The 12,357-nt window shown below is 35.5% G+C and overlaps 1 protein-coding gene across 9 annotated transcripts in view; it reads right to left on the bottom strand.

Annotated features, from left to right (window-relative positions):
* LOC106626979 (smoothelin-like protein 1) overlaps positions 1–11,977 on the bottom strand; it is a 55,999-nt gene extending 44,022 nt beyond the window's left edge. For 6 of the 9 annotated variants that reach the window (XR_011396696.1, XM_014246892.3, XM_036365354.2 and 3 more), the window contains exon 1: positions 6,474–6,538. Coding sequence is in view for 8 of the 9 variants with exons in the window: in XM_014246892.3 (XP_014102367.2) it covers positions 6,474–6,530 (57 nt within the window). In the remaining variant the exon portion in view is untranslated. Of the gene's footprint in view, positions 1–6,473; positions 6,539–11,839 lie in introns of those variants that run through there. The other 3 variants (XM_070110482.1, XM_036365357.2, XM_070110481.1) reach the window with 2 other exon arrangements.
* Positions 11,978–12,357: the final 380 nt, after the last annotated feature.

The raw sequence follows: 12,357 nt of genomic DNA, 5'->3' as shown, positions 1-12,357 counted from the left end.
AATAACAGAGGCACATACAGCTGATGTAGATATTTTTAAAAATTTAAAGGCTTCGCTCTCTTAATATATTATATTTGACATATATGTATATCTCATATATTACTTGTATATAAGTTAGATCAGCTCAATTCGATGAAAATATAGCAATCCACCCCCCTAACTACAGTAAATCTCCATTTGACTCTAAGTAATAAAAGTTACGATTACCGTGGCACAGTCCATTTCAACCTAAAATTCATATAATTAACTGCTTTTCCGATTTCTATCAAATCTATAACAAAACATTTTTATGAGAGCTTCCTTGCACAGCCTTAAAGAAGATGAAAATTTCAACGCAACCCCGCCTCTAAGATAATTTGACTTTACAATCAGTTACTCAGTCATAATGAAGACCTATATCGTCTCCTAGCTTCCATATATTGATTAAAAATATCTCTGTCCCTCCAACTGATTTATTTCATACAACTCCAAGAATGGACGAGTTCGATCCATAACTTGCGAGTTTACTGAGTCTGTTCAGTTGACTTTAAAGTGGATATATAAAACTATAATTGTTTATGTTTCTATTAGTTTAAGGTAAGCTTATTGGGTCCATAAATTACCCTAATAAGGAATACTAACTTCTATGGCAACATCTTAGTGATAAATTTTAACAGATATCTCGGATTAAATTTTATGTACTTAATACTACGATTAATGCGAGAGTATTAAATACGATTCGATTTCAACCGCACTTTTTTCCAATAGTTTAGGTTTAACATGTTATTTAGGAAAGGAAAGGCAAGCTAACTCAACAGAAATAAATTTTATGTCACAGTTTTATCTGGCAAAAATAAACTTATTTAAATTCTTATCTGAATGACCAAACTGTATTTAATAGATATAGTAAACTATTACTATGTTTTTAAAGAATATACAGATAGGTTTACGCCGCAGCAGAATTCAGAGTGCGTAACTGACAGCGAATAGATCGTAGGCTCCCGAAACGCGCATGTGTATTTCATTAAAAATTCTTCTTTTAAAATCACTCTTGTAAAATGCTTCATTAGTCAGATAACAAATAGGTGAAGAAGCATGGCCAGATTTCTAGTAAACCGTTAACTGATAATTAGTTGTACATGTATACATGTATATACCACATATAAATAAATATATATATATATATTAGTTAAAACGTTTTAATTGCTACTAATTTTCTATGCCGAACACATCTAAAACAGCAAAACTTCATTACTTCACCGTATGATTTATTACAGATCAAAATACACCAAAAGCCCACACACACGCTTTAACCCCATTAATACAGCATCCCAAATATGAACTACCCGAAGACAGACCATACTCAAGCAATATCTCATCCATATGGGTAAACAAAACAATTAGCAAATAACGTCTTTGTCAGCGCAAAATGTTTTAGAAAAAATTTGGACCATATTCAGTGAAACACGATCAAAGCAAAATAACTCCCAACGGCCAACATAACCAAAATTGAAAGAGAAATGTGTCATGAAAAATTACAAATAATTTGAGACATTAATGGCACATATCGCACAAACGATCGTTGGCGTGGAACATGACGCGTCGTCGTTAACAACAACAGCTACTCCCACACACGCCATGGACGAAGCAACGAGCGCTGGCCCACTGTTGGTACTCACATTAATATGCATATACCAATGCGTAATATTTATATATGTAAGTGCATATGTATGCATATGCATAGAAATAAATAAATGAGATTCACTGGATGCAAGTAAAACTGAAATTCGATTACGGCAAAGCCGGTACAACGAATGGCCGGCAAATAACCGTGGTTGAGTAGCTCCCAAGGCGTTGAACCAACGCTGCTAACCTCAAGATGCGTTCTAGTTTTTCATGTAAGCCATACACATACATACATACATACATATGTGCTAGGAGTAAGTTTGTATATGATATTATAAACGATTTCGATTCGTTGATTCATGTCAAATGCCCAATCGTGGTGACAGCGCCGCAGTCAAGTTTCGCTACTTCAAACGAGGCTTTGGCGAACGGTAGTGACACAGCGCGTCGACTTTAAAGCGTCCAACAACTTTATAAGCAAATCGACAATCGACGATCGACAAGACCACCGACGCCAAAGCCAACATAACAGCCATCACCTCAATACATATCATATCTGTATACATGCATATTAATATATATGTATTTGGTAATACAGAACCTAGCAATCGATGACAGTCAGCCGGTAAGATCAACTATCCAGCCGGCGGCAGCGTGCACGCGCACACACACATCACCAGCTATGCAGCGGTTATGACCAAGTCTACTGGCTAGTTTTTCCACTAGACAAGTCAGCCGTACTACCTCCAAATCTTAACGAACTTCGCTGCGCAAACCGGCAAAATTCGAGCACTTCGAGTGTGTTGTGTATCGCTCAACAGATTAGCCGGCTGCCTTGTCATTATGTCCGTACAAATGTGCAGAAGAAGTAAAATACAGCATATACGATAAACAGGACACATACATATGTACACAAGAGTCCACAAAACGTCAGGTCTGGCATGTGTTGGCTATCGGGTTTTGCAGGTTGCGAGCAGGCGCGCATGCGCATTAGCACATTGAATGGGCTGTAACATGAGTAGGAGACACCGCAGCGATTTATTTTCTTTCGTTTTCTGTTGTTGTTATTAAGAGTTAAAATTATCTAATAAAACGCGATTTTCCATGTAAAATTGTATCTAGTATTTTGTATATATTAACTCGATGCATAAAAAACAATGCATTTTCTCATGATTTTATTAACGCTGCGTTAGTTCGATTTGAGAAGCACTATGGGTCTCAATGCATTAAAATAGTTGCATGCATACGTGAGCGCAATTTTAATTAGAAAGAAAATTAAAATGAATCGGAAGATTATAATCGTAAATAGAATTTTACAACGAAAAAAAAGCACCACAACTCAATCGGCCCAAATACAAATAATTACCCGGAGAAGGAAAGGAGAGCTACGCCCAAAAATATAATGAAGTTTGATGTAATATTAAGGTTTACCTCACTAAAATCCTCAACTATTGAGGTGTAGCGGATTATCAGATTGTTCTGTAACATGAAAAGGCATTACTTTGTGCGTTCTTTGTGTGAAATTTTACGAATAAATCGTCTAGATGTGCTATATGAAATGTATGTCTTTTGGAACACGATAATGCCACAGACCACTGATTAGTTACTTGTGACCTGTAGAAAGCAGAAAACTACTAATAAATCTCAGCCACCGTATTAACGGGTTTTAGCTCCCTGCAACTTTCTCCTGTTTGAAGAATGACTCACAAAATAAAAGGAAGATTTGCTACCCTTGAATTGAAAAAAGCTACATACATTGCTGGAAGAATCCTAGACTAAATTTAAATTATTAAACATTGCCGCAACTTTCCTTTTTTAACGTGCCATCTAACGGATCATTATTAATGTCAGAATAAATACGATCGTTTTTAGCTGATTTAAAAAAAAAAAACTGTTTTTAATCAGAATACTTTCTGAGCTGTTGTTCAAGCCTACAAACCAACAAACTGTAGTTCCACACTTAGCTACAGTATGGGAATTTATATTTAAGTGACATTTATGGCAATTAGTTACACAGTTCATCATCCTGCACCCACGCACTTACCACAGACATTCTGATCTACAGAAATAGCTACAACTACATCATGCAATATGTAGGTATGTCTCTACTGCGACTCATGCGAATTTTGATAGAATTTACCAATGACATCGTCTACTACTTGCTTGTAACAATAATATAAACACCAACGACTAATTTTCAGCGAAGTCCAGCAGAGTCAAGTTTACAGACACATGAGCTAAGTAAAGCTGCTCGAACAAAGTTGAGACATGCGCCCACGAGAAATATACATACGTACACATGTATGAATGTAGAACCAAATCAGCCATTTGGAAGTGATCATGGCCATATGAGAAATAGAATTTTGCGTTGCAGCCGTGGCACAGCTGACTACACAGTTAACAGGTTTGGTAGTCATCGATGACAAACGATGACGTCACTGCGAGTAGCACTAAAAAATGCTAAATAATAGAAACCAACCGAGAAGCAACCAAAACTGGTTAATGATGTTAATTGTAATGCTGAACACAAACACAAACACCCAAATCACAATTAGAACTTCGGATGTCAGAATGCCAAATGTGACAACGAGTAACCACCAACTGTCGCCATCAATAGCCAGGCGCCCAGCCGTTCCAGTACCTGATGATATCAAACTAGCTTTGTTGAGGCGAATACGAGTCGTTTAGATGGCCAATTTAGCGCCTTAAGTGATTTTTCTTTTGTTTTGCTTATTCTTGCAGAGAAATTTATGTGTCGCCCTTTGGCGTTGTAATTTATTGGAGCCGGTGATTATTGGTACGCACACATTCGCATGAGCATTTGTATGATTTTCGTCACTGGGTAGTTTGCATGCTTCATAGCGTTTGCTTTCTTGTCGATGGGAAGTGTCAGACAAGAAGCCGGTTCTAAACGACGACTACCTGTGGCAGCGCGGTTCACACAGGCGAGCAGTGAAGCGGCAACGCCACCGTCGAACAAACACACACCCATAAGTAGATACATATATACATACACAACATAAATATTTATGTCGATTTTTCTACACATTCTCATAATTGTAAGCTGAGTTCACATAAATCTGAATGATTCAATGAAATATTTAACCCAACGTCTTTGGCGCTACTACGAGTCTGCGCGGTTGCTTTGTTGTTGGCACTTACAGAGCATAGATACGAACACATATGTATGTACATGCATATAAACATAATTGTGTGATAAGCGAATATTTATGTATGCAAGCAATTCCTTTGGACGATAGAATGCGCCAAGATATATGCGACGGCGCAACGGCGATGAGTCATTCTCATTGCTTTTATACATATTTACATATGTATGAACACATAAGCTTTTTTATGCGTGTATTTATTTTGTGTGCAGTAGCATAACTGAGCGCGTGCCCCACGAACCAGTTTTTATGGCTCATCCTCAGTTGACCGTACGATCGTGGGCATAATTGGCGCTCATCGGCAGCCTATAAATAACTATTAGCAGGCGTTATATTTACCATGAAATAATAAATGAATTATGTATTGTATGTACATATCTACATAAGCGTATCCAATAAATAATAAACAAACTGTGCTCAAATCCAAACAATTAATTTAGTTTTGTGGATATTTCATTTTTGACTATATAATATTTTTTTTGGCTGACAAATCGTAAACTAATTAGAATTTGATTTTGAGAAAAATGGAGACTAAGCTTTAGAGCGAATTGACATTATTGCCGCTATTGTGTGGCAATAAAGCCAGCGCGTTGGTGGAATGTGTCTCATCCAATAATAGCAGACAATTGTCTGATTGTCTGATTGAACAATTTATTCATTTTTAACGATTTTAAATGTCAAATCTACATACATACAGCCGTATAAACGCGATTGCACGCCCGCCCGAGTGTCTACAATCGATAAAGCATTAATGTGTGGAGGTGTATGGACATATGCGGATTCAATCTCATTCTCTCAATTTAGTTGTAAACTCATGATTGTCATCTTAATTAATCACTTAAATTGGGCTTTATAGATTTTGTATGTTTATATTTGTAGATACAAATGTATTGTCAAACGTATATAAAGTGCTGCAAATCAATTTAATTTGGCGATGCAACACTAAATGACCAAATACATACATATTAATAATTAAAAAAACAAACAACTCATCATTATTACTATAATTATGGAAGAGGGACCCTACGATTTACAAGAAATGTTTTTATTTTGTACCGAAATATACCGAATTTATATTCTTGAACCTACTGAGACCGCAAACACTGATAACCGATAAAATCATTAATGATCATGAGAAATCACCTCTTCGTTCAGATTTAGAAAGATCTCTACTAATGAATGGGTAAAACGATTTGTGTTACCGGTTTTATTAGTTGTTTGGTTAGTCAGTATCAACTGTGCTCACAAAAGTTTTAGCCACCCAACAACCTTTCATATTTTGTTGATCTTGAGACATTTATTGTTATATCCTTCGAATTTTTTCATTTTGAATAATATGACCAGAACGGCTTGAGGTTTTGTATACCCACCTTCTTGAACTATTTCAATCAGCGCAAACAGATATAGGTCTCTTTTCAGACCTGCTCTTTAATTCAATTTGGTTTGATAACTAATCAGACGTAACTTCTAATAATTTCTGTATCAACATATGTAAGTATTTTCAAAGCGAAAAAGTCTTTGGTGTTAAGGGATTACATGCTCAGAAAAGACGAAAACAGGTAATGATCGAAGGACTATTTAAAATTTGGATTTTTGAAAAAATTGCGGGCAAGACATTTTTTCTAATATAGCACGGTACACGTTTGAAAATCTCAATTTAACCTTATTATAGTCAATAATAAAGTAATAAAGCAAACTTACCATGCGCCGCAGCAAGTCCCCATTTTGGATTGCGCTCAGATCGCATTCCAGCTCCATGTTGAAGCCTGAAAATATAGACGCATACAGTTGTACGTAAATATATACTCAAGTAAGTTAATTAATATATTGTAATATAATATTTCGGTGGTATGACTTCATGCGCATTCAACATAAATAAAAATGAAATTTTCAATGGAACTAATGATCGTTTTTATTTTGTATAACGGAGCAAAATGGCATTGTGTGCATCAAGTGCGAGTGTGTGATTGCACTTGCATGTCTGTCCATTAAATACGAATTGGACTGATTTGCTTTTAAAACAAATAGTCGATTCCAGAATAACAGCTGTCTGTACGGATGTAGATACTAACTCAAAAGTAAGTGCGACTATATTTGTATGCCTGACATACGCTCGGGTACAGATTTTCTGACACTGTCCGTCACCTTGCATGGAGAATAATTGACACTGCGTGGCGTGTGTGGGGGTTACGTAAGCATTTGCAATCAATTTTAATAATAACCATTAATATTTGGTTCAGAGACAGTCGTATTATAAACATAAAATATAAAGCTTAATAATGATGTAATACCGCCTTTAAAACACCCGCAATTTCCACTCACCTCCCGATCAACCTGCAACCACTGCTTACCGTAGTAGTAGTTTGCATGAACCGAGTATTCCAATAAATTATTGCATAATAAAGCGCGTTTATATATAAATTAGTATATTATTTATGTATTTCCACATTTGCACCGACACTGTACATACATACATATGTTTTATACTCGTCGTCGTTGAAGTTATTTGCAATGACAGTCGCATTCGCACTCGCACTCGTATTCGCATTCGAATCGGCAGTAACAAGTCTACATTTTCATTTTCCAAAAATGGTCAAATTTAACAACAAATTTTCGTTTTTATTGCTTGACATTTAACTTTTATTATTATTTATTTGTTAAATGGATGTATGCGCCTTTTAAGTGTCATTCGTTTTGGTCATTTCATTTGCGAACTCGAAATAATTGAAATTCTGGGCATAGGCCCGCTGACAACCTGACATATGGACAACTTTGACCGGACTTATTTATGAAAGTGTATTTCTGCGAATATTTAGAGGGTGTCGCAGAGCAGTACTTAAATTAATTTCTAAAAACTTCATAAACAAAATGTAATAAATGTTAAATGTGCCACGATAAGGACAACGAAATAACATATGCTTATTTATATTTATACTTTTATTGTGATTAACGTTAAAGCAAACTTTAGCGAGAAGAATGCTACCCTAGGAATATAAAAATGGAAAAATTAGCCTCATTTTCTTCCTAATTATTGCAATAACCACATAAACGATTTCGACAGTGTCGAAAATAGCATGGCTGTCGTATCATTGTTTCACAAGTTGGCGATGATTCGAGGCACCGTGCAAAGCTGATTACGTTTTCAATTGATTTTCGAACTCTTTAGAGTCTTCTACCTTCCCTTGTTATATTCAATGCTTTCAGAGTTGAAGAGTTTGTAGTCATTCAAACAACGTGTGAAGGGCATAAACTCTATTGACAACATTACATAGTTTCCGCATCTGCAATAAATCAATAAATCTTTCTCTTGCATACCCCAAGAGTTGCCTCCTCCAATAGTGCCATTGATCAAAATTTGTATGAATGCATTTATATCTTACATTCATCGAGCATCTTCGATAGAAAGATTCACCGACCAGACTGGACCATATATCCAACACTTTGAAGACCGGTCAATAAAAACCACTATATTTTAAACTTAATACCCTTTGGTCTAGTTCAAGACGAGAATGAACTGTTTCTGAAGAACCTTCGCACTTTCAAGTACTGTGCAGTTACACTCTGCCAATCTGACGTTCGTTGTGTACTAACTGTTAGCTTTTGTTCAGATGGAATTTTAAAGAACTTAGTATTATTTCACAAAAATAAACCCAAAAACAAGCGTTTCCATTAACCCTGTATTTATTACACCCATAAGAACATATATTGACATTCATATACCATATGTGTATGAATATGGAGCATACATGTGCATGAACACATGCTGCATTTAAGCGAACAATCAAGCAACGTCAGCCAAAAGCCGTGATATAAGGTGGCAGACGTCGACATGTCCCATTGGTTCGAAGGAGAGCGTAATCGAATTTAAATTGTGGAACCCCACAAATGGTTAAATAGGCCGCTCAAACAATCGCATATAACGCATATATGACATTGCGTCCAGCTGCGTGACACTCGACTTCGGTAGTAAGCTAGTAACGAATGCATGTAGTAGACAACAAATTTTGACTGAAAAACACGCATGCGTATAGCAACAAAGTAACTTGCAATCGTGCAACACGCTTATACACTAAGCGGTAGCCTACTGCACTTTTTATGTGGATAGTTATCAACATTAGGTTGGTCGAATTTTAAGGGTTTAAAAAAAAAATTAACTTAAGTTCTGCGATTCACACTTCTCCACCATACGGTATGTTACAGTTTTGATCACTAATCACAGTTATGTACATAGTTGAATTTAAGAAAAAAGAGTATGTGAATGTCTCATCAAAGCTATTTAAGTGGCTGCTATTCTTTATCTTTTTTTACACCTTTGTTCGATTCGCTGGTCTCTTAGGATTAATACAACATCCTAAAGCAATAATTTTAGTGATTACCATCCTCTCAATATCTGTAAGTACAGAAATGATCAACCTAACATGTTTGAACAGATATTTATGCGTGTACCTAATAACTTAAAAATACAATAACTTGCTTCATAAAATTTACGGCTTTCAACTTGTTTAAATCTTAATTGGTTATTCTTTATTTTGCAGATTTTTTTGTGTTATAGCCGAGCACGAGTGTTACTTAAGGCTATAAGTAAAGAGTCCATTTTTCATATGGCCCATAACTCTTCTAATGGAATTATTGTATTAGCGCTTTTGGACTGCCAATTTTTTAAGCTTAACCCCGCTTTTTTTTACTTATCAACAATGCACGAGCATCGTAAATTCGTAAAAGGTAATTTCATTGTACTTTTTTGAGGAGTTTTTTTATGTGCAAGTATGAACCTATGTGCATATGTATGTATGAGTATGAAACTGACTACACCTTAATTTTTAACCCCAACGTTTAAACAGATTTATTGGCATAATAAAAGTAAAAAGCAGCTAACTCTTACCTCGTAAGAATTCTTTGATTCGTGCTGCGATCAATACCTAATTCTAAGTAAGATTATGCCAAAACCAAAGCATTTCATACACATATAAATGAGTATGATCGACTTTCTTCACTTAATTGTTGTGTGTCTTGATGACATTAAAAGCTGATGGCTTTACAAGAAAAAAGAGATAGTGATGCCCATTATAAAAGGTATTACTATAATTTTATATTTTTTCTAGGATTATGCAGAACTTGGATTGGATTCTAGTACAAACGAACGAATGTGAACAAATGTTTATTTTATTAGCTTTTTACATAGCTGCTTCTATTTGGTTTTGTTGAGATATCTTGATTAATATCCGAAAATATATATAATACTTCAATATGAAGCTTAATAGAGAAGGAAATGAACTGGTTTATTATACAAGTATTTTTAATACCAAATCTCATTATATTAAGCGAAATATTCTCACAAAATTTCATTATTACATCTATGATACGAATCAGTGTATAAAATATGAAATCCACTAGGGAAACTTAAGTTAAAGACCGTTGGTACCCCATAATAACACGTACTGAGCGAGCCGTAGCATATAAAGTCAGTCGTAAGAGAATATCGATCCTCATATTCGATCCACAGGGACTAGATGAAGTTGTAAACCGACTTAGCCATTTCTGGATTCCCCAAGTAAAGGACACTATTTTTTATTAAGTTCAAGTGTCATATTTTTGTTGATATTTGAACTGCGTTGTAAAGTTAAGAAAGCTGATGACATTCAAAAGAATGTAAGGGAACTATTTTGTAACATAAATGTTCTTCTAATAATGAGTGTTGTCACACCCTCTATCCAATTTCAGTACTGCTCCTTATTAAATTAAATTTCCTAGCATTATTAGATATATTGTTTTGTAGTATATTTATCAAACTTTTAGTCGTTTTGAAAATTATATCCATTTTAAAGAAAATTCCAAAAATGTTGTATTGACTTAAAGTCTTAGAGCCTAAAACATTTCATTTCTAGTTTTCAAACAATTTGTTATTTTCTACTTGGAATTTCGTTATAATATTTTAGCCCACAAATTTTTATTGAGTCAGCTTAGCACGGATAATATGTAACTATGTTCACAAGTACAAGTAAGTACATATGTACAGCGTCTACCAATAGGGATGGCGTGATTTCGACAGCTTGTGGCGGCCATGTTTGTTTACGGATTTTTGTCAAATTTTTTCAGTGTGTTAAGTAAAGTTTGCCATTTATTTCATTATGTCAGGTTTCACTTTGTTACAACGCTTGTCCCAGATTATTACGCACATTCAGGTTCTCCGAAAAATTCACAAATTCACGTTCATCGAGAAATCATCTTTTCAAATGAGGCACATTTCTGGCTTAATGGCTTCGTCAACAAACAAAATGGTCGCGATTGGAGTGATTCAAATCCTTGTGTGGTTTAGGAAAAAAAATAGTTTCCCCAAAAATTAACTATTTGTGGAGGATTGTGGCATGGCGGCATCATCGGGCCTTATTTCTTTTCAAATGAGACATTAAATGCCGTTAGCATCAATAGCCAGCGTTATAACACGATGTTGACCGACTTTTTTCCATAGAATATGATGAAATCCACGCAGATGATCTCTATTTCCAGCAAGATGGTGCGCCGCCTCAAGTTTTACATCTAAACATGAACACATCGCGTGCGAGTTTGGCGACTTTGGCGTTAATTTCGAGAAATAGCCCAGTCAAATGGCCGCCAGGATGATGCGATTTAACGCCTCTAGATTATTTTCTCTGAGGGTATGTTAAATCAAAGATTTACGCCAATCCACCAGCAACGCTCGAGGCGCTCGAAGATAACATTCAACGCACTATAGCCGAAATGCTGCACTGGGTCATCAAAAAATTGCGTAAACGGGTGGAGATATGCAAACGTAGCCGTGGTGGCCATTTGACCAACATTTTGTTCAATCATAAATGGCATGAAACTATCTGGATGACAAAAAAACAAAAATAAAAAAAAACATAACACATTTTGACCAAATTGTAGTGTTTTATTTCATTTTAACATCACGTCGTTCTTGTTGGTAGACCCTCTTTATCTTTTCCTCAAATCAAACGTAGTTCAAACTGTGCAATAGAATTTATAACAATACTTGTAATATATGTATGTATGCATGGTGTAATATGGTGTAATATAATTTGACTCACCTTAAGTTTGCTCCTTTTTGTTTTTGAGTTATAAGCTGGGAAGTGCTCTGTTTCAGGATGTTCGAAATAAGTACATAAACTGGTGAGGCAGAGAATTACCGCTCCAAATATTACTCCAAATTCGATTGTAGTGAATAACCCTTAAACTCGGGTACTTATGTCCATATAGCTAACATAAACAAATATGTACATACATATATAGAAATGTACTTGTGTGGAGAAATAAAATTATGCAAAAAGAACCAAAATTGCAAAAAGGGCTATTAATAATTGAATAATGCGAACAAAGCGCGCTTTTAGCGAGATATAAGATTACACACAAATGAGACGTACGTCTCTAGTCGCGACAGCATCAGCGCCATCCACAACAACAAGAACAACCAACCAAAACAATTGTGGTAAAGCAATAGAGGCGAGTACAACGAGCACCACCAGAGCAATAAGCGGTTGAGCTTAACGCAAAAAATGTTTTGATTGATTTGTGGTTTTGGTGAACAAGCACCAGCACCAGCGCCTAG

Source organism: Bactrocera oleae, chromosome 5 (genome assembly GCF_042242935.1).
Source record: "Bactrocera oleae isolate idBacOlea1 chromosome 5, idBacOlea1, whole genome shotgun sequence".
NCBI classification, from domain to species: domain Eukaryota; kingdom Metazoa; phylum Arthropoda; class Insecta; order Diptera; family Tephritidae; genus Bactrocera; species Bactrocera oleae.
This window is presented reverse-complemented; position numbering and strand designations above follow the sequence as displayed.